A 23,646-nucleotide genomic window follows, 5' to 3' on the forward strand; every position below is an offset into this window, starting at 1 on the left:
TAAACTTTGACACACAGTGCGAACTAATCGCACCGTCTCGCTAATGTTCCAGATTCCTGAACAAGAGCAGGAGCCAGGCAGCGATGACGGCGACGCGCGAGCGGGAACGTGAACGCGAGCGCGAACGCGAGCGCGAGCGCGAACGCGAACGGGACCGCGAGCGAGACGTGGACGCGGAGATCGACTCGCCGCTGTCGGCGAGATCCCGCTACGCCGCTCTAAAGGAGCGCCGGCAGCGTCTGGCTCGCTCCAGGAGCTCGCACAACTTCGGCGGCGACGACCTCGACCTGGACGAGGAACCACCGTCGCCGACGACCCAGTCGCCGAATGCCTACTTGGCGGCCAAGTACGGCGCCGGCTCGGAGCTGGCGCGGAGTCGCAGCACCCACGCCTTGAAATCGCGCGAACCGAGCCCGGAGCGCGATCGACCGGGCACGGAGAAGGACGGCGCGGCACTAAGCTCCTGGGCCAGGTACTTGAAGAACAAGTACGGCAACCGCACCACCAAGGACAAGGAACCGCCCTCCTCGTCTTCCACGATACCTTCGTCCAGGTGAGACTCACTCGCGCGCGATGTAACAAATGAACGAACCGAGGCAGCGTTTAAAGAAACGCGGCTCCAATTATCAAGATTTATCGCAGTTATGACATTATTGTAATCGTTGAAATGACAAAATCCACACGTGCCTTGGCAACTACATTAATTAATTGTATATTTTCCATATAATGAGTACAAATTGCGTGCCGCATTACAAATAGTGCGACACGCAATTACGTACCGGCACCAATAAGCTTTAATCGCATCGTTGTATGCACAATGGTTCGGAACATTATACGCGCATTTGAATCGATGCAGCTATTACTGACACAGCAGATATTTATTGCATATTGCGTCGATGCACGAGGTGCAAAGCGCTATTTTCATCTTGCGAGATGCAAGATACCCGAAATAGGACTTTCCCCACGCGATTACGCAATCATTGATTCACCATTGCACAGCGCGCGTTGCGTTAATTGTTGATTCTAATTTTTGCAGCACCAGCGCGGCCTCGAGAAGGCTATCATTGGGCTTGCCTCTCAGGCACACCGGGCAAACATCCTTCGAATCCTCTGACGACGACCAAAAAAACCCGTCAGGCTCCCCCACGTCCCCTACAGCAGCTCCCGTTATACCCGCGGCAGCAGGTTCCTCCACTAGGTGAGTTTTTGTCGACACTACACCTTCATGCTAGAAAGAAATCTCTTTCGATACAAGATGTGTAAAAAGAATTGAACAACTTTGGAAATATAATTCTAACGCTCTTAATTTTTTTCTTAACGCAAAATCTTGCAACGAAATAATTTATCTCATCGCGGAATTAAATTGACTTGGGAAGCAGTTGAATGCAAAGCTCCAAGTTTTGCTTCCATCCGCCCGTTCAATGCCGGAGACAGGTTTTGTACTTTGAAACGAGAACGCGATGCACTCCTCGCTGAACGTATGACTTCCCAAATATTCCGCGGACAAGTGCATTCGAACCGGAGGAAGTCGCATGCGGCGTAGAGTCGGCCATCGCAATCAAAACACTTTATCCTCGTTATCCGTTGCGTCGCTGGTACAGCCGAGAGACTTCTCCTCTCGCGCAGCCATAATTCTCGAAGATCTACCGCTGTTTCCACTGGAGTGAAACATCGTCCCTCGTGAAAAGTGGATTTACGAAAAACATTCTTTCAAGAACGCGCAATGAAGATACAGAGTCCACTATATACAAGTTTGTCTCTCTTTTTTTTTCTCCCCCGGCTGCGTTTACTCGGCAAAACTTTCCTTAATTCAATAGAATCTTAGGTTCGGATGACGAATAACGGCATTTATCACGTAAATGTTCGCGCGTAGCCGCGTGATTAACTGCGTGACTGATTACAGTGACGTGAGTGCGCGGGAGTCGGACAGATCGCGTAGTCGCGGAAGATTTATAACAAGCTTTATTGACCGTCTTATTAATCGCTTCCAGCAATGGTCGGAGGAGTCATTACTTGCTGAAGCGGCGGCAGCTGTTTAAGTTTGGGATGCGGGGGAGCGAAGCCGGATGCTTTACCTGGCCGAGAGGCCTCGCAGTCGGCCCGGACAACTCCATCGTCGTGGCCGACAGTTCCAACCATCGTGTTCAAGTAAGCCGCTTTTCCAAATCGCTCAAAATTAAATTTCAAAATTCGATTACATTTAATAACGTCAAACAAAAGACAATCGGATAAAGCGAACAACGCAATGACGTTCATTGATAAAGTCAACAAGTATAAGAAAAGTTAATAATTATTAAATTGATACAAAATTTTATCAACGCATTACAGTCCGCTACTGTTCTATTAAATAAAATGCACAAATATGTGCAGACTGTAATGTGTTAATAATTTTAAAAAAAGTTTTTTTTTTTGCTAAACGCAATTTCTTGAAAAAATTAGAATAATAGAATTTAATATTGGCAACAAATACGCGCTTCGATAAATCAGCTACTCTTATAGCAGTCGCTCAAAGCAATAACAGTTAACTGTTATGTGCGCGTAAAACGGGAAGTATGAAGCCTTGAGGATTTCGCGGACGTCGTAGTATCGACGATCGTAAATAAGCCGGCCTCATTGCGCGCCGTTGCAAGGACGACGGAAAATTCCTCGTCCCGGTCGTTATTGCGGTCGGCCGCGAAGCCGATTTTAATATCAGCGCGCCGATCGATGTAAACGGCCTTGCGCCGCTGCGGTCCGCAGGTATTCGATGGTAATGGGAACTTCATGAAGGAGTTCGGTACATACGGCAGCGGCGAGGGCGAGTTCGATTGTCTCGCCGGGGTGGCCGTAAACAGGATCGGGCAGTACATCATTGCGGACCGTTACAATCACAGGATCCAGGTGCTCGATCCGTCCGGCCGTTTCCTGCGGGCCTTCGGCTCTCAAGGTACCGCCGACGGCCGGTTTAATTATCCCTGGGGCATCACCACCGACGCCCTGGGATTCATCTATGTATGCGACAAGGAGAATCATCGCGTGCAAGTAAGTGTTTGACCTATAAAGTTATATAACTTATATAATATAAGTTAAGCTATAAAGTTGATTGGATCAAGCGATGATGAATAACCAATTCGGGCGAAAATAATATTGGCAAAATCGAATAATCGAACGGAACGAGATTTTGCAAATAAGATTTCGGTTCTATTAAGCGCGATTGCCAAAAGCGTCGTATTCCGCGACACCGGCAATAACCGTTGCCTGACCACTCGAAATACTACCATTCACAGGTATTTCAATCGGATGGCACGTTCGTGGGCAAATTCGGCTCATGCGGCAGCGGACGCGGCCAATTAGAACACCCGCACTATATCGCGGTGAGCAACACCAACCGGGTGATTGTCAGCGATGGAAACAATCATCGCGTGCAGATATTCGACGTGAACGGCCGCGTGCTAACGTCTTTCGGCTCGGAGGGCTCGGACGACGGCCAATTCAAGTTTCCGCGTGGCGTCGCCGTGGACGACCAGGGCTATATCGTTGTTGCTGATTCTGGCAACAATCGCATACAGGTCTTTAGCCCGGAAGGCGCCTTCCTCAAGTCGTTCGGCTGCTGGGGCAGCGGTGACGGCGAGTTTAAAGGCCTCGAAGGCGTTGCGGTCACTTCCACCGGCAACATCGTTGTCTGCGACCGCGAGAATCATCGGGTCCAAGTATTCTGAGAGCTGGTCGTTTTCATCGCGTTTTATTTAACACTCGAGGAGCCGCGAGCCTTGCTATTTTACCAAACGACGTGTTCTAGTCAGCAATGTTCGCTATTAATATTGTTCACGATGAGCGAATATTCAGAAAATATCTCCCAATAATGTCACGTATTTGGAGAGTATTTAAATCGACGCTTACGAGTCCGAATGAACATCTGTGGAATATTTCTGGAAGTTTTAATAATCTTGAATATATTATTGTGACACATTTTTTATCTAAAATCTATGACTAACACTTAGGAAAAAGTTCAAAGTTAAAAATAAAACTTAAAAATAGAAAAAGTAAAATAAAATGTCAAAAATTATCTCGATATTTGGAAAGGTAAATTATTTTAATCTTATGTTGCTCACACAATAAGCAAAATGTCAATAATATTGGAAGATTGACAACAGATTTGCCGTTAATCTGTCAATATTGCTAAAATTTTACCATACAGGTATAATTTATCGTCTTAAAAAATATGCAAAAGTTGATATTACAAATCGGAGGGTTTTTCAATTTAGCAACTTTTTAGAGAGACATTTTGCAAAAACATTTTAATAATTGTCGATAAATCGGGAGTGAGATGTTATTATAGCTTGGTTAATTTATATATTAACATATTTTTTAATTGTCGGAAAACTTTTTAGTGAATCTTACAATGTTGAACATAATTATTTTCACTCTGTTTTATTCTTTGAAATTAACAAAAATCGCACTCAAAGTTTTTGTCTAATACAAAAAATATAAAAATTTTTATCATGAAGGAAAATTTTTTTCTTTTTATTTATTTATCCAAACATATTAAAATTTTTCATAGCAAAAATGACAACAACTATTCATTTCTTACTGCATCGTAAAGAATTAGAGATTGATTGATTAATGTAAAATTTTGAATTTAGTGTTTTTATTGGCGATTAATAATCAATATTAATAAAACTCATTGTTTGTATTTAATTTAATATTACATATTAATAATTTAATATTAATCTAATATTATTTTTACGCAAGCATCTACTACGAAGTGAATAATTTCAATAATTATTTATAAAATTTTAATAATTACCTTTTTTTTGTTTTTCTTGCTTTATGACTTCTCTATTCATTGTAGGACACGTAGCTGGTATTGACAAAATTGTTTCGAGAAGATTTCTCTCAAAATTCTCGTTTCTGATTCCGAAACACGTAGATGAACCAATATTCGTTTGTGGCTTACTGCTTTTTTCTCGATATAGGATAAAAGAAATATTGGAACAGACGAAATAGCTAAAAAAAAGCCTAAAAACAAACAAAATAGCACTCATATTTACAAGTACAACAAAAGAGGGAATGAAACGATACAACTACAAGCTGAAATTCATTTTTCTGATTAATAATAATACATAATTTTATATTTTCCAAATTTGTTGAGCAGAGATTCGATACAAACAAATATATAGTAGAATTTCATCGAGCACATTGAAACTTGTTGATGCTATTTCATTCCACTCATGCGTCCTCACGTCGTATATCGTATTTATCTGTTCATCATTCGTTATCTCACTCCCGTTATTTCTTCTATCTCTCCTTCTTGTACGCGTGCGATATTCGAGCGGCATAATTTAATTTGTACTCCAAATGACAGCAAATAAAGTTTGTACCGTTTGTATGCTTTAAAATAAATTCTTGCGGAAGGAAGAGATGGTGAGTGGGAAATCTTTCTAATTGCTTCTCTCGACTTCCGCATCATTCATTGCGACACATTATTCGTACGATCTATATCGAATCAATAATGCATCCGTTCGAACGGATAAAATATAGAGAAAGGATTATGACTTCTGCGCCATGAATAAGATCGTTAGATTTAGTGGTTCGTAAAGTTTCTAGTTCAGCACTCTACCTGATGAACAGTTTGGACTGGAAGTTTGTCTTAGCATCAATAGAAGCTCTACAAGCAACTTCAGCGACGTATCCTAAGATCATTATTTGCCTGGATATTCCTTAACTTGCCGTAATTGTGTTACTCTTCATATACCCCGGTCCAGACCCAACTACAATATCTAGCATTTATATTTAAGTTTGCTTCCAATCAGTCTTTTATTACAGATCGGGCAATCAAGCCGATTATGAACAATTATTACCGTGTTATTAATAAAATATCGCACGACTGCTGAAGCATCGGCTACTTGCGCACACAAGTTATTTCGTAAGAAGGATAAGTAAGGATGGAGGGCGGGCAAGAGAAAAGGTAAGTGAGTCAATAAATATATAATTTATTAAATGCAATGATGAAATGGTGTAACAATAGAGGGGCGGGCGAAACGACGACCGTGCTGGTCGCCGCGAAGGCGGACAAGAGATAATACGCCGCCCCCGCCCGGCGCTCCCCGGAGATCGGAAATATAGATAAAATATTTTCGTTATTATTTACAATATTAGTCGAACGTTAGTCAATAAATAATAAACGGTGGCGTAATCCCTTTATTTAATAATATAATTTAATTATATTTATATATATATTTATATATATATATATAATATTACGCTTGCGATAATAAAAATATTACAAGAGATGGAGCCTTCACCGTTATTCGTTTTCACTAGTAAAATCTAGCACGTACGTGCCACGTGTCTACGCGTCGTTTACGTTCCAAAATTTCCCGAGCGATCGACACTCGGACGCTTGATTCCTGATTTCTTTCGCCGCAGGACCACTGGCGAAGCAATTACGTAGCAACGCGGGGGGGGGGGGGGAATCGCGCCGCCGTGCGATCGCCTGTTCTTTGGAACGCGGACACGTCAAGAGCGGACTGATGTCGAAACAGCCGTCGAAACCATCATCAACGTTTTCCGGGAGTGTATATCTCCCTATCGCGAAAAAACCGACGACGGGATTGAACAAAGAACGGCAAATCAGCTCGGTTTTCGACGTCCGCGAGCGGAGAAATGATTTTCGCAACGCGCCGGATTATCACAACGAAAGTACACGCGATATGCTTGGACGTTATCAATCGTCGAGCGGATTAGAAAGGCTGTGTGTGTGTGTGTGTGTGTGTATGTGTGGTGTGTTTCGTGTGCATGTGTTTTTTTTTTTTTTTTTCTTTTTTCTTTTTTCGTGTGTGCGAAACGCCGCCACGCGAGACTAGGAGTTGCGTCGTGTGTAGAACGGACCAGGCAGGCAGCAAGCAGGTACAAAGTGACCGTCGCGACGAAGGAACAATGTGTCTCTGGGTCTCAATGATTCTGTGTCTCCTTGTTCTTTCGTGTGATTCTGTATTTATATTAATTCTGTGTGTATGTCTTCTGCGTCTGTGTTAATTTATACGTGTCCGTGTATTTTAGATATCATGTACGCGTCGTATCACGACTCCGTGCAGTTTCCTGTGTCTTCCTTCTGTACAAACGTGATAGGCACCGACCCGATCGTTTCGACCCTTTCGACATCGTGACGCGTGCAGCTACGCGCGTGTCAGGCGCCGCGTGTTCGCGCGATCGCGAGCCCGTCTGCCCCGCCGTGCCCCGTGGTCGCGCCGCGTTTGACAGGCAGGCACGCGCGATAAGCTCCGGGATGATCGTGCCAAGTTTCTCGTTTTTTTCTTTCTCTTTCTCTCTCTCTCTCTCTTTCTTTTTCTTTTTTTGTTTTGTAAAAAATATACGGAAAAGTTTCTGCGAGATATATGTCGGCGATGTCCGAAACCGTCGCCGGAAGCCACGCCGCTTCGGCGATCGCGATACGCTTTCTCGAGAACGACGATATCGCGCTTTTGCGACACGCCGAAGCGTGCTTCCGGCTCGCCCGCGAACGGCATTCGGACTCGCCCGCGCCATCCCCCGTGATTCCGGGGATGGGAGTCTCGTAGCACGATTTCACGGGTCGGGACGTAGCGAGATATCGGTGGGCTCGCGACGACGGAAAACCATCTCGGCGAACCTCGGCATGAACGCGCGTGTGTCTCGTGCGATTCTGGAGACTGGACAATTGGAAATATTTCGAATCTATAGCGCGAATCTCGATCGTTCCCGATTTTTTTTTTTTTGTTTTTGTTTAAGGAGAGAAGTTAGTTTTCTTTTTTTTTTTGTAATTTTAATCTTGCTTAATAGTCCGCTATTAATATCATCTACTGATTCGTCCTCTGCATCTAGAGAGTAGTTTGAAAAGTGGCATGAGATAGTGTGTGTGTGTTATAGGTTTCATTTATTTTTTTTTTCTTTTTATCATTTCCCATTTCTGTTGTATCGAGATTAAGTAATAAAGTTATATAATTAATTATTTAATTAATTAAAGTGGCAGCAGTTAGGCCATGCGGCTCCTATCATCTAGTCGTCTTTGACTCTTGGCTTTCTTACGTAGAATTTAAAAACTTTTTTTTTCTCCTTTACTTATTAAACTTCTTTATATTTTGAGAATAATTTGTATTAAATGACTTTTAAAGTTTATGTATTTCTTCGAAGCGCCTATCCTAGCGATGTCTTTTTAATTAAGATTATTTTTCTCAGCGGCCTTCTTCCTCTCTTTAACCCCTTCCTTCCCCGTCCGTCGCTCAACCTTTTCGCCTAATAAGTACCTCGCCTAGCTCGCCCGCGCTGTACGTGGTTACACGAATACGGAACACAACGGCGAAACTTGCGAAACTTGTCGCACGGTGTCGGCCATTCCCTGTCCGCCGTTCTGCGGGTAAAAAATACTGTATTCGACTTATGTTTGTGTGTGTGTTTCTCGCTGAAACCCCGGAAAAGCGACAGTGCACCTCGATGCGCACGATTGCACCAAGGATCTCGTCTATCGCCGAGACCGCGCGCGCGCACCGTATCGTCGAAAATCTTTTTTCTTCTCTTTTCTGTTTTTCCTTTTTCGTCTAAAATTTAAATCCTGATTGCCACGTACAATACGCGAGTTATCCGACTAGAAGTATCCTTAACTTGAGACTTTGTCATCATCGTCAATTGTCAACGCTCACGTGCCCATATACGCATATAATCGCTAGCCGTCGTTTAATTAGATTCTTAAATATGTAATAAGCAAAAATATGAATATATAATAATAGTTTTGTGTATATAATAATTATTATTTTTTTTTTTTTACTCACTTTAAGTATTTCGATAGGATCGTGATTATTTTAATTAATTAACAATGATTAAAAGAGTATAAGAATTTGTTATTCTCTTCTCCACCCGTCACCGCCTTCGTCTATCCTTCCCGCGCACGCCTCGCCTCATCTTTTTCCTCTCCTTCTTCCTTTAATAACTAATAACTCTTTAAGCTTAATGGCATGAAAATGCTCGTTGGAATTGACTCATGTGTACAATATATAAGTATATATTGTAATAATATCCCACCTCGCGCGCTCCGTATTTACGTCATTTTCTATTAAATCTCACAACCTGCTGTGAAACACACCCCGCGGGGAGAGGGTCGATATGGGTAATTGGCTCTCTCGCAGAAATTCGGCAATTCGAAGCCGGCAGCACCGGATGGTGTTTACGACACGCAGATATCGACACATAACTCCGCCGATAGATCTTGCACGGCGTAATCCCGTACTCGCCATTAGCTCCCGGATTTCTATCTGTCTGTCTATCTGTCTCCGTCTCCGTGTATCATCAGCGAGAGAACTGTCGCGCGCGTCGCCCGCGATCGCGGGGACCCGCGCGCCGGAGGACACGGTGGACACTTCACCTTCTCCGCTTCTCCTCGTCCCGTTGCGCGGAAATACTTTCTTGGATCACCATTAATTTATCACAATAGACGTTTGTCCTCTCGATCAAGACTTTGAACGCGGGACAACCGCGGCTTGTGTGCCGCCTCTCGCGCGCCGTGCAATCGCGCGCGCGCACGCGCGCGCGTCCGCAATCAACTACGCCCTTAATTAACCGCTAATTAAATTACGCTAGAGAATCTTTAAAAAAATCCCCTATCGGAGAGAGAAACGGTAGGTAGTTTTTTTTTTTTGTAACAATGTGTAATCGACTAGCTTACGTCCTAAAAAGTATAACACTACGAAGTTGATTATACTGTGACTAGCACAGCCCGTGGATGAAGTTGCGCCCTTTGGACGAAGGGCTTGTTCATTTTTTTTTTCCTCTCTTTTCTCTCTACTTTTTTCTTACTCTTCTCCTTTCGCCTCTAGTAGCTACCTCGTTCGCGCACTCCCGCACTTCTCTCCTCGCTCTGCTTCTTTCGCCTCTTTTCGCTCGTTTTCTAAAATTTTCTAAAATCAAAGTGTAGTCTTTTTCTTTTTCGTACACTTCTCGCTTCTCAAGCAAAACGAATTTCGCACACGGAAGAGACCGCGTTCTGCCGCGTAATGAACGTCAATACTTTCGCATCTAATATGTACAATGGATTCTCGAGTAGCTACGCAATCGGTCGTGCTGAACGACGGGAAATGCGTAGATCCCACTTCGGAATCGCTTATTAAAATTTAACTACTGTCTCTCGTAAAAATATAAAAAAATGGACGCAGACAATAATACCGATCGAAAATCAGAAACCTAATCTCGCAAAAACATGTCGACATGTTAATTGTGTCCCGATTCGTACCGATTACTCGGACTTGCACCCTCATGTCTTCGAGTCTTATTCGTCGTTAAAAGGTATAATCCATTATCGCCGCTAGAGTCGATTTCACCGCCGCTTGGTATTCGCTCATTCAGTCATTAATCGACATTCATTAATATCATCAGTTAACGCCAAGATTTTACACTATGCGAATAAAAATATGAAACAAGTCCGCAGAACATCAAGCTCGGGCGCAAAGATTCACGCGCAGAAATTTAAGACAAGCTTTCTTCGAGGCTGTTCTCTCTTTTTCTTTCTCCTCCCAGATTCTGTGCTTCGTCGATTTGATCTTAGTCGCAGCTTCGCCTAAATCGAAAATTCGGAAGCGAAAATCGATGAAACGTTAAAAAAAAGTGGAAAATATTAATTGTGTTCTATGCAAGTGAAATTATATAGTGCACGTGATCGGTAGACAGTCACCACGACAAAAATAAATGTAACAATCTGTACAAGAATATTTCTTCGCAGGAAGTGGTAAGATTATGTAGATGTGAGCAATATAATATGTTGATGACACGAGTCAACGTTTTTGAGGCAAGGAAAGAAGCGTCAACTGATTGTTCTTATTTTCAAAGTGCTACTTGTTAATATAAAAATCATGATACTGAAATTTATTAATATAATTTTAATATTCTTATTTAAAAAAATATATATATGTTTAAAAAATATATATAGATACAGAGATTTAAAGTATACGTATGAATTACAACATAGAATGAACACGACATTCAACTTGCTATCACTTTCAGAACAGTAGGCGCACAATCAGTATTATTCTTTCTTCGTTCCAAAAAAAAAAAAAAAAAAGATTTTGATATATGTCGACTAGCGTCATCAAAGAAGAATTACGTCTACAATCTACAAAGAGCCTCGTGCCGAGAGAGAAGTATTTTATTTCAAAGAGATCTACGGATCGGTGGAACTCGCCAGTGGCAAATTTGCGTACTATCTGTACCTACGAAAGCGACAACGATTTTGTGCGATTCAGCTCGATGCACACAAGAATTCGATAAAAGTCTCACGCCAACTTCGATTGCAAGGGTCGCAAGGAGTCGACGTGCGTAGCACGTCCGGACAAAAGCGGATGCCGCGTTCCTCGCCGCTTCAGGAGAGACACGACACGCTGGATATATCTTACACGTGAAGCGGAAGATAATGCATTTGTATTTTCTATAAGCATGCCTCGAGTCGATCGACCTCACACGAATGTTCTCAGCAAACCTATCCTGAGACAAGCTCGCTCGGTCTGATGCTCTACTCCGACGCTCGCTCGATGCCGATCGGAGAAGGGATGCGGGAAACGCGTAGAGAGAATGCAGCGGTGGTGTAAGATTACAAGCGAAACGAATGAGACGGTCGAGGGATGAAACGCGGTGCTCGAGTGTCAAACTCATGTGACAGAGTGTGAGGGGAGACAAAAGGGTAGAGAAACTGTGAGACAAGACTTTTAGGTGTAGGTATCGACAATCGGGTACGCAAATCAGAGACGCAGAGAACAAAGCGTATCATCCGTGTCTGGTACCCCTCTCTGGTAATTGTTGTGTAATGTAATTGTTGTCGTCGCTAACGACCTCGCGCACGAGATCGTAGGGGGAGGTGGGTGAGATGTATATACACCCTGAGAGCGAGACGCGACAGCTATTTTCTGGAGCGTCGCGTTCTCGCACGGGCGCTCTCACCACCGGCCGTGTTTACTTCGCCGCCGAACTCTCGTTGCCGCTCCGCGCGCCGCTGGACTGCTGCTGACAGTCGACTAGGTGATTCCCGGGCTGGCGGCAACTAGGCTGGCCCCTGGGCTAGATGAGAGCGAGCTTTGGAGGACAGCAGCCGCCCGTGAAGTGACCGCTGGCGGCCTCCCGCTCCCGCTTGCGACGGCCTTGGCGTTCTGCAGTCTGATTCAAGGGAGAAACGTACGATTTATACAAAACGCGCATACGAGCGCATCGTTCGCGCGAGAGAGTGCACACGTGACACACCGAATGGATCAAGCAGTACCGGTAATCACATGAGGCAAGCAAAACGCGTCCGAGTTCACCGGTCAACACTTCGTATCGACCTACGAACAAAATTAACACGAATTATTGTCATTTGAAATCACTTGATGTTCTCGTTGCGTATTAAAAATTCCATCGCAATATAAATCCATAAATATATCTACTTTTTAAAAATAAAAGTAATTAAAATGCATACGTTAAAATTATACCAAAATTATTTCGGTATTAATATATATATATATATATATATATATATATATATATATATATTTATGAATTAAATATTTTAGTTGAATGTTTGTCATTCAGTCAAATGAATATGAATGCTGAAAATAAAATATAAAATAATTCTGATTTTTCGAAAGAGTTTTAAATTATTCGCATAACATTTTGATTTCAAATTATTTATAGTAAAAGTAAACAGAATGCTAATCTCTCAATAAAGAATCACATAGAAATATGCATAACATTTGACGTATTCATGCATTAATTAACGGCAAAGTGATCATCGAGGAACTCGGCAGCTCTACGTCGTTAAGCGACACGGTTTCGTTGTACAAAAGACACAGAATATATACCGACGAGACATTCAAACAATAAACACGAAGCATTGTCAAACGTGATGTGAGGCACGACGCAACACCCGGTCTCGGTATATATATATATATATGTATATAGACATGTAACTCGTTAATTCTCGTGTCGTGAAACGGGGTGCAGTTCGAGGGAGACACGTAACGACAAAAGCGTTTAATTCCCTCCGGCGCAGGAAGAGACAGGAACGAGAGATATAAAACGAGCACTGTTTTGCCGAAAACGGTTGCCCTACTATGAGATCTCGTTTACTTACCGGTCGTGAATCGTCCCACGACAAGCTGCATTAGTGACACACAGAAGAGGGAGACTTTAGAACTTTTACACTTGTCTAGTTTTTGTTTATCTTTTTCGGTACGAAAAAGCCTTTCGTGTGCTAAACAAGAAATCTCTACTACGTAACTAATGTGCGTGCACATCGTTGCAACAGGAAATGCAGCACTGTACACACACACTGTACAGGGAATACTAACTTGATCTTGGATTGCCGCATAAACTGCTGGATCTTCCGCGCGGCCTGGTGGGCCGCCTGCTGATGGACCGCCTGCTGCCGCGTGCTAGCCGAACCCGGGCGCGAGCGATAATTTCGGTAGTTGTTCTGGATCACCAGAGCCGCCCTCGTGGCTTGCCTGCAACAAACAGTAGCTGTAAAGTCGGAACACTCTTCGACATAATTGGCATATATCATTGCGCGCGCGTGCACACACACACACACACACACACACACACATACACAAAAACCATACTAAAATTCATATTAAACTTTAACAAAAGTAATAAATGTCGTGCAAAAATTTTCAGAATGCACGAAATGAAATGCAAAAATGCAAACACAAATGAGAATAAATTGGTTCTCCACGAACGAAATTAAAATTCTTTTGTTACATTAATGTATTTCGGAGTTTGTTGCCCGATAAGTGATAGCCTGGGGTTGGCCGCGCGCCCGATATCTTTCATTACTTCTCGTAACTTGAGCTTCCGCGAGGATTTCACAATGATAATGTATAGTCAGCTGATTGTCACTAATTTCGGAGACATTACACCGAGAAGTTGAAATCGCTGCGAATATAACTCGACGGAGCCGCGGGGAGGAGCGAGGAACATCGGTTTCCATCTTCGACAAAAGTCGTATTAATTTAATGCCAACTTAATTCTGTATTCAGGCCACCGTAACGAAGTCCGGAAAGTTTCCGAATTATTTACGATGCCAATTAAAAGTTCGCCTCAAGAGAGGAAGAGAGAGAGAAAGAGAGAGAGAAAGAGAGGTACAACGAGTCGAACTTTGGTGGCATCAGTCTAATTCAGTCGGAGGTCGTTAAGTCGGCCCACAATGGTACGTCTTGTCCCCCGGTTATTAATTGTCGCTTATTAAGACCCCCCCCCCCCCCCCCGCGACCAGCGGAATATCGATGGAAATTTAACTTTCCAAGTCGCGAGCAATTCGGCGATGTCTGCGCGATGCGAGATAATGATCTGTCATACTTAACAACCTTGAGTTCAACCTGATAACACGTGCCCGCATAAACTTAAACGATCTAAATGTCGCATGCATCGTATAAAGTAGTTAATAGCTATTACAGTCCGACAGCGAGTGATTAATCCCGTTCTTTCGCGGACTTTCGAAGGGAAAGAAGTTCGATGGCATGCGAAAACGGCGGGGGAAATGAAATGCCGAAACCAACTGCTCTCAATACGAAAGTGTAAAGATATATAATATACAAAAAAAAAAAAAAAAAAAAAGATACGATACATTTCGGAAAATGGATTTGATGAGGGATGAAACACGTCTCGCAAGCGATGAGCAAGTTACCTGTGATAAGCGTACTGTTTGTGACGGCGATAGTACTGTTGAATGAGAACGGCGGCGTGTCTCTCGGCCTCCTCCTGCCTCTGACGACCCTTGTAGCTCCTGTAAGCCTTTTGGATCATCCTCGCGGCCTGATAGAGCTCCCTCTGCTCGCGATCGGACAGCGTTAGCCTGCTCAGATCCGCCTCGCCGCCGTCACCGTTGCCGTTCATCGCGGCCGAACCGATCATGCCGTTCAGCTTGCGCTCGCAGCCGTTCGGATAGTACCGGCCGTTGTGAGCGTTGCCGTTGCTGTCGAGCTGCAGCTGCAGCTGCAGAAACTCGCAGAAATCGGCCGTGGTGGGCGGCGGGGACGGCGAGTCCGGGGTCAGGCAGCTGCTGGAGGGACTCGAGGGACTGGCGTCGGCATCGGCATCCGAGACCGACGCCGCTCCGCCGCTGCAGTCGCGATACGAGTCGAACAGTTCGCCGGAGTCCAGAGGCTGTAAGCAGCGCAATTAGCATGTAAATTGAGTTTTATGACGCGACGCCTGGGAAACTCGAGCGTTCCATTCGCCGAAACCAACTACGCGCTCCAAGTTTCGCTCCTAATTGTGATTCTTGACTCGATCTACTAGTCTCGATTATTCCCTTGCTTGTATATCATTTGTACGGCTAAGAAGTTTGAACTTTTAATTAATTATTTCCAATGCTTTCGCGTACTCTCTTGATCGGTTAAATAAATCTTCATTGTCTACAGTATTTTACTAGAAAATATTTTTCACATTTAATCTAAGCTTTATGTGCAATTTTAGATAGTTATATATTATTTTTCACGATTTCCATACTTCTTTGCAATTATCTGTTGAAACACACTCACCATTTGCTCCATCAAGGCATCCTCCAAGGGTGACAGAGGCGCCGTGGGTGGTGGTGGCGATGAAGAAGACGGAGAATCACCCTCCGCCCTCTTGATCCTTTCCGGTAGCGCCGCTATAATTTGCTCTGCCAACGTCAGCACCCTCGCGTCTTCCTCCCCTATAAAAAGGAATCACCACCCTAGCCAAATTCGAAAAGCTCGCGGTGGAAGGCCGCCGAAATCACATCGATCACAACACCGAGGTTTTAAAAGCCGTGAGCGTGTTCTACGATGCACCGGGATGCTGTCAGGTAAAATGTTTAACACCAACAAGTGCGCCGCTACAACACAAATTTGACAGCTCGAGTCAGAGATAAGTTGCTTGGTGAACGCGACGCTTTCTCCTACTCGTTAGCAGTTGGATGATCTGGAACAACCAGCTGCGATACACGTCCACATTGGTCGGTCGAACAGATCTGTTCAATCGCTACACCGCCGTTTAAAGATCGCACACCGGATCCGGACAATTATCGCTCGAGAATAAGCTTTTGATAGCCGACGATAGATGATGGCTAAGGAAGTTTAGACGTAACACAACAATTCATCCAATATCAGCGGTAATGAAGGCCAAGCAACACCAATATTGTTCAAGCTGCAAGAGTTGAGAAGAGTTAGAGAAGGCAGCGGAGTCACCGACCGCAGACAGAGAGAAAAAGAGAACACTGTTGTACGCATGAACGTGTGTGTGTGTGTATGTGTAAAAAATGTGTATGTGTCTGTGGATGCTGCAAACGAGGGACGCAATGTTGTCTCAGCTAGGATCTCTACGGAATTCGCAGTCCAGTCGTGATTGTAGTCTAGGCCGATCCACTCTATCGGTAATGTGTCACAGAGAGAGATAGAGAGAGAGAGAACAGACAGAATTACGGATAGTTTTTTTTACAGACAGGCAGACAGACAGACAAATAGAAGAAGGAAACGAGGAAGGTACGGACCTACGGTCTCCTGAGGGGTCGGAGCGCTCTCCATTCCCTGTTCGCTGAGGCCTAACGACGACTCATCCTCTTGCAACAATTCCATGTTCTCCAGCAGCGGCGAGCCACCTGTGTGTTTTTCGATAAACCCCACTTAAATACTATATACGTTGCCTAATGTATTTTTACGCTCGCATAACTTACGGCCTTTTTGTGACTCTACGGCCATTACAAAGTAAGGGGAAAAGGGGAGAGAATATAGTGGCGCTGATAGGGGGACTACCGGCAAAGGGGGGAGAGAAGAAGTGTGAATTATTCAAGTGTGTAGATATACGTGAATGCGATGTGCGTGTATACGGAAGAGAGAGAGGGCAGTATAATAGCAAACGAGACTAACACAACGCCAGATCAAGCCCGCTGTCTTGAGATGGCCTCCTAGGGCTAGGGCTGGCGGGTCGCAAGAAGAGCCTCTCGTCTTGCCGTCGTGCTTCGAGCTGATTCAGTTCTTCGGCGATCGTCGTGTGGCCGTTCTCCGCGGCCAGCTCGGTCGCTGTTCTATTCTGACAGTCCCTCACGCGAAGCGCCATCGCGTTCCATCTACGGAGGTCAAATGAGCAGAATTAACAACAGACGCTTGTTAAAAATCGATTTAACGACGGGGTGCCGTTGCAAAAACCACATAATATTACGACGTAAAATAAATTATTGAATAAATACTCCTCTTATTCTCAATTATCTTAAGAATCTCGATAAACGCGGTAAAATTTAAGATTTAATAGAAATTATATTTTGTTACAAATTTGAATTTCTACAAACCTGTAAAGAATTCTAGCAGTGTCGGCGTGCCCCGCCGCGCAAGCCCAAGCGAGTGGCGTAAGGCCGGCGCTATCCTGCCTAAGAGCATCGACTTCGGCGTCCAAGATGCTACTAGGATTTTCCGCTCTCCAGTGAAGGAGTGCACAGGCTAACCTGGAGTATCCCAATCCGGCTGCCAGGTGTAGAAGGGTAGGCCCACCGGATTGAAGAGGTTCCGCTCCAGCTCGCCAAGGACGGACAACAGCATCCTGCAATATTCCACGAGTTTGTAACACAGTAAATTCTAATTGTCACTTGTCGCACAGCATTGCACAGTGAATCAGGAAGACTTTCGATTCAAGATTAATTTAATAATACCTGGCAATAAGCAACCAGTCGCTCTTCCAGATGAGCCGCTGGAGACGGGGGACCGGGTCCCTGCAGACGGGCCTCGACGTCTGCAAGACGGTCCAGCAGAGCTTTCTCTGGGCTAGGTTCGCTCGTCGGCGCTCTACGATATTCGAAGGCAACGCTATCGGACACGACAAAACCGTCGCAGGCCACCTGGAGGGACGCTATTCCTGGTGCGTGCGCGGGGCACCGACAACGCAATACACCTGGTTGCACGAGGCACGCCTCAACCGGTTCCGCGTCGAAAAGTACCGAATACGATTGGGAACCGCTACCGCCGGTCCACGGACCGGCAACTAATACCTGAAACGCAAATTAAATACAATATATTACGATATATTTGATTATACGTAATTTTATATTAAAAATTATTGATTTATCATTTATATTACAAATATTTTAATACATTAATTAACGAAACGTTCTCGAGCGTTGAATTTTAACAAACTGTATATATTCTGCGTTTCAATAATTGCGTTTAATTTTCGACTTTTTTATTTGACCTTTGTTACTTGATTTGTTTGTTTATCGTGAAAATCATTTACATTCATTTATTTTAATTAAACATATTGCGCGACTCTGTTTCTGTAATAAATATAATAATATCAGATATATCTGAAATAATTATTAATTTTGCGAATGTAAAAAAAAGTGGACCGCAGATATTTGATTCGCGTACCTTTACACCACCCTCGGTGTAACTCCACTCGGGACTATACTCTGCAATATGGACGGTTGTACCAGGATGACATCCGACGTCGCTCTCGGGACCACCACGCTGCTCCTCGTGCTTCGTCTGATCGGCCTCGAAGTCGTGCAGCTCCGGCAAATCGCCGAACACGTCGAACGCGTCGAGATTCACCAGCACGTCGTCCGACGAATCGATGAAGTCCATCGGATTGATCATGCTGTTGTCAGCCGGCGAGGGCGACGGCGACGGTGGCACCATGTTGGCCGACAGTGTCCTCTGAATGTCCTCCTGACTCAGATCCAGCGTCTCCGCGAAATCGGTCACCTCCGAGCCGGAACCGCCGATCGGCAGAGGCTGCACGGCGGATCTGTCTATGCTCTCCTGCGCGTCGAGCTCTTGTTGCGTTTGCTGCTCCCGATCGACGCTGGTCTGCGGCACGATCTGCTGCCCGGTGACCTGTTGCATCTCCACCTGCTGGCTCTGCTGTTGCTGCTGCTGCTGCTGTTGAGATTGCTGCTGCTGCTGCTGTTGCGTCTGCTGCTGCTGCTGCTGCGGCTGTTGTTGTTGCTGCTGCTGCTGCTGCTGCTGCTGCTGCTGCTGCTGTTGCTGCTGCTGCTGATGATGATATGGTTGACTGTTGAGTATCAGAAGACCGCCACCGCCTTGGATTTGTTGCAAACTTAAAACTAGAGGAGCCGGCTGTTGACTCTGAGTGGAATGGGAATGTCTTGAATACACGCGGGGAGCCGGAGCCGCTGTCGTCGACGGTTGCTGACCTCCCGTTGTCGAAGAGACCTATTTCGAACACAATAATTTCCACGTAATTGCATATACTCAAATTTATTTCGCCATTAGTGTTCATTTCAAACATTTTCTAAATTAAAAAAATCCCCGATTATTGTGAAATAATATCGATATATCACCTGATTGTCGGGCGTGAGTCTCCTAGGTGCGAGTTGAGTGTTGCTGGTGGTGGAAGTGGAGGATGCCCTCTGCCTGTCAAGCAATTGAGAGACTATCATGTCGACGGGATGGTTCGAATGCTGCGTGAGATGAGGACTGTTCGGATCGTCATCCCCGCCGAGGAACATGGGCCTTAATTGCGACGCCAGCTCGTCCCGCGTCCACTCCTTCTTGTCTGGCGGCAGCGCGAGACAGGGTGGCAGAGCCGCCAGCTTCGCATCACCGTCTGGATAAGGAACGTTCAGATAGTGGACGAGAACCACGTCCGGGTTCTGCAGCAGCCAGTAACACCGGCGATGAAACGTCGGGAGGATCGCCGAGTGCACGTAACAGCCGTAGATGCACTCGACTCCCTGGACCTGTGATCAGATTGACGCGCACATGACAGAATCCGGCCGGCACCATCGCGCAAATAATTTATTTAACTCATGCGAGAATCCGCGGCGTAAAATCTAACGAGAGGATAAGTTTAATAAGTTTCCAGGTTATTATTAATTTCTGTAATATCGCAACTTTTACTGTGCCATAACTTTTTTACAGTATTATAAACATTTCATATCTTTTCTGCTTTTAAAGTAGAGCTACCTTCAGTTTCATGTGATCTTCCCGTGTAGTCTTTCCGTCTTTTCTCTTCTTCCAGCAGTAACCGTCTCGCCGGTAGCGTACTTTCTTCCTCGAGTACAGTAACATCGAACCACTTCGTGGTCGCACTTTTACCTCCCGACTCTGCCATTCGGCGTGCCTTTGAAAGCTTATCAGGATGGCGGCGATTTCCTGAAAATAAAGGAACAAATGGCTACACACGACATACCTTGCAATATATATTTTTTTTTATTATTAGCATGCATGTGTACCGTCGTATGTATATCATATTTATATTTAATTTCGACACCCAATTTTATCCATCGCGTTAAAAATAAATCACACGAAGACACTAAAGCAAAATAAATTTGACGTAGTGACGTGCGGAATATATTTGAGATATTCCCGCTGACATTCGCCTTTCTTAAAGATTTGGCTTCAGTCCGGAGAAGTCAGCGCTGACATATCTCTGATCTATCTTCCAATCCGCGCTTTCATCTTTGGAGAAACGGAGTCGCAAACACGTTGAACGATGAATTCAGCGATATATTTGGGCGGGCATTGAAAACCGTGCTCTTCTAAAGAATTTTAATGTGACATGGGACAATATCTTTATGACTCGAGAGAGAAGAATGTTTTATTCATAGATGCATAGATGCATTAAAATAGTGTTTACAGATATTCAGATCAGTGCGACAATCTATTACGGTTCGATTATAAAGCAATTGCGTTAAATATTTATTCGTTGATTTTTCTTAAGCTAAGTACACGCTTTTTGTAAAAAAAAAAAGTAATGAGATGCAAATTGTATGGAAAGTAAGACTTGCACTATTTTCCAGACACAATCAACGAATCACAATAGTGAACTAATTATTCTTAATCGCGATTTCTTGAATGAAGTTTCGCGCTGGAGAATTCTCAATTTTCCGGCCATCAGATCAAAAATACTTAACATAATGAATAATTCAGTGAAAACACATACGTACGCGTCGACGTACTTGGCGTATGAAAAATGGAGAAACTGTCTTCGGGTCGGTTATCTTATTCGTATACTTTACATCGCACGCGTAATACGACTAGAAGAAGAGACGCGAAATGTGCATGTTTGCGCCATTGCGCATTTACACACCACCAACAATAACAGAGGTATTATTACGACTATTATTGATTTTTGCCGCCCCGAGGAACCGCCGAGGGGCAATTTTAAGCGAACAGCCCGATAGCACGGCGTTATTAAAGGAGGAAGTAACACGGAGGTTCTAACGTTTAAAAAAAACGCAATTACCGCGAGAACTTTTTGATGTCGCATATCACGATATTTCGCCTGTAATTGCCCCTGTCTTCCCCGCCCTCTTATCCTTCAACCGTACGTAACGAACGTGACACGCAACAATCGGCACTTAGCGAGTCCGCGCGATGCGCATAATCAGAGTCAAAATGCAAAATTCGCTTCTATAAATATTCGTAGTACGACATGCGATGTTTATCAGCAATTCAGGCTACTTGAAGACATAAAAGAAGCAAGGCAGAGTCAGCCTCTGTGAGCGGGGGAAAAAAAAAAAAAATGCAACACCCAAAGGCGCGGTAAATAGGCAACTAGAGGCGCGCGCGACACGCGACCTAACGTGCAATAATGCAAATCGAACAATGCGCGCGGTCGATTTGACCGATCCAAAAGAATTTAATAATCAGCAGTAATGTACGAAGTGCCTTGTGATTAATCGCGATTACGGCAGAATTTTAAGTGAACGCGAAAAGAGTAAATGTAACGAGACGTGGAAAATAATTATGTGGCCGACGACATGAGAGATTGTATAAATTGTGTTACTATTTATGAATTAATAATTCTAAATTTTGATAATGCGGATCGTAATTGTCGAAAATTAAACTGTCGCGCGGCTCTGCAATTAAACCGAATGAAATTAAACGCGATATTTTCAGAAATATCGTGTGTCGACGCGGTGTTTGTTAAAACTTGTTGTTATTATAGAGTCGGCGCTGATGGCCGCGCGTAATAAATGCGCGCAATACCCGCGATATTCTAATCAAGGCGAGTTCGCCCTCGCCTTCGCTGGAAAAATAAAGGAGGAGTGCGCGGAGAGAGTGCACACCGTCTCGACGAACCGAAATATAATAACGTAATAAAGTGCTTTGCCTAAAAATTCTCTTCCGATTCAATTTCGCTGATTTGGCAGCGTGCCCCGTACATTTCTACGCGAGACTTATGGAACGGTACTAAATATGCATATCGGTAGGAATATGTATCGCGCTCCTCACGAAGGTTACTATCGTACGTCATTAGAGCTTTTGTCAGAAGCACCACCAGCCCGCCTTCGCGGCCGCTGTCTCACCCTCCACGTCCATTAAATTTCTTGGCCGTGATCTCGCGCCGAATTATATGAGATGTATCTGGGGCGCAATATTTTATATGGGACATCTTATAATTATCTCTGATACATTTCTCATATTTACTGCGCAAAGACGCAAAATGACCCAAAATCACAACACTCGTAATTCTAAAATTCGATACGTAACGATTTTGTATCGATGTACAAACTTGTATTTTCTTACGAATCTGTGTATCTATGCGGCTATGAATAACGCACTCGGGAGATGCGAATGGTAAATATCCCATTTCGACATTTATCACGTCGCCCAGAATGGCTGCGGCCGGCGTTTGTACGCGAGGCAGCATCCATCCGCCAAGTGCAAATTAAATTCCCGCGAGATTCTGTGGCTATCTTCCACGTGATATCGAGGATAACCCGAATACCACGCGACACACGACCGCATGTGATACGCCGGGGCCACGTATCTTGCGCGCATTTTGCAGTGACAGCGGCAGTATCCGATTGGGCCCGGTTTCTCAACCGAACCCACACGCCATGCATTTTAGATGAAGCATGACAGGATTGGATTTTCAAGTTAAATATAATCGCGTGGACTTCGCGCTAAAAACGTGCGAGTTCAGATTCACTGAGTTTCGCTCGAGTAAAATTGCACGATCGCGCTATTATCTCTTCTCGTATGATACAATCGCAATTTTTATCCTTTTATAACGTGATTTTTTGGAAATCTACAACAATTTACGCGAACACACGTTCTTGTTAAAGAGCATACGTGCTCGATGATGCTTCAGTATATATATTAACCGGAACAAAAGTCCTAATTACTAATCCAGAATATCCTTTTCGTTCCAAATATTAATCGCGAAAAAGCGACCGCGCGGCCAAGAATTCGTCGGAGGCTACTTAATACCTTCGTGCGCCCCTTGGGTATACCTTCAACTTTCGAAAGGTTCTCCGGCGGACGTGGCCTGGATAATAAATACCCTCGACGAGGAATGGCAAAAAGAGAAGCAAGGATAGCAGCGACCATACAAGGTGGTTTACATTGATGATGTAATATAAATGATAATAGCGTGCTAGCTAAATAATAATAGTAAGAGTGCCGTTATTATAGTAATATGTAAATGAGAAAATGGTACAATTAGTTACACGACACTAGTCGGACCTTTAATCCGCAAAGAATTGCAATTAATGAAGACACGTAGCGAAAGCGTAGTGTAAAATAACATTAAAATATGATATTAGCGTGAGCTGATGGATAAGAATATTTGGTTTTCATCGGAATAAAACATAAAGATAGAAACTCTTTTTTTTTCAGTCGTATTACTTATTGTGGGGCGCCTTATATAGCAGAATCAAGGAGAGCATATGAAAATAAGATAAAATACGAT

At 44.1% G+C, this 23,646-nt stretch overlaps 2 protein-coding genes across 8 annotated transcripts in view; one reads left to right on the top strand and one right to left on the bottom strand.

Moving 5' to 3' along the window:
• Positions 1-5,399, top strand: part of tn (tripartite motif containing protein thin) — a 169,632-nt gene extending 164,233 nt beyond the window's left edge. For all 4 annotated transcript variants that reach the window (XM_067348645.1, XM_067348635.1, XM_067348642.1 and 1 more), the window contains 5 exons: positions 53-553; positions 1,037-1,198; positions 1,992-2,148; positions 2,740-3,021; positions 3,267-5,399. In XM_067348645.1, coding sequence (XP_067204746.1) covers positions 53-553; positions 1,037-1,198; positions 1,992-2,148; positions 2,740-3,021; positions 3,267-3,698 — 1,534 coding nt within the window. In that variant the 3' untranslated portion in view covers positions 3,699-5,399. The remainder of the gene's footprint in view (positions 1-52; positions 554-1,036; positions 1,199-1,991; positions 2,149-2,739; positions 3,022-3,266) is intronic.
• Positions 5,400-5,956: 557 nt separating this feature from the next.
• Camta (Calmodulin-binding transcription activator) overlaps positions 5,957-23,646 on the bottom strand; it is a 44,046-nt gene continuing 26,356 nt past the window's right edge. For 2 of the 4 annotated variants that reach the window (XM_012371626.2, XM_067348671.1), the window contains exons 4-14: positions 19,911-20,099; positions 19,286-19,684; positions 18,351-19,157; positions 17,639-17,974; positions 17,282-17,529; positions 16,863-17,062; positions 16,487-16,594; positions 15,513-15,670; positions 14,657-15,135; positions 13,320-13,475; positions 5,957-12,150 (exon numbers count right to left, since the gene is read on the bottom strand). In XM_012371626.2, the coding sequence (XP_012227049.1) occupies positions 12,012-12,150; positions 13,320-13,475; positions 14,657-15,135; positions 15,513-15,670; positions 16,487-16,594; positions 16,863-17,062; positions 17,282-17,529; positions 17,639-17,974; positions 18,351-19,157; positions 19,286-19,684; positions 19,911-20,099 (3,219 nt within the window). In that variant the 3' untranslated portion in view covers positions 5,957-12,011. Of the gene's footprint in view, positions 12,151-13,102; positions 13,128-13,319; positions 13,476-14,656; positions 15,136-15,512; positions 15,671-16,486; positions 16,595-16,862; positions 17,063-17,281; positions 17,530-17,638; positions 17,975-18,350; positions 19,158-19,285; positions 19,685-19,910; positions 20,100-23,646 lie in introns of all 4 variants that reach the window. The other 2 variants (XM_012371640.2, XM_012371647.2) reach the window with 2 other exon arrangements.

The sequence above is a fragment of the Linepithema humile genome, chromosome 1, assembly GCF_040581485.1.
Source record: "Linepithema humile isolate Giens D197 chromosome 1, Lhum_UNIL_v1.0, whole genome shotgun sequence".
NCBI lineage: Eukaryota > Metazoa > Arthropoda > Insecta > Hymenoptera > Formicidae > Linepithema > Linepithema humile.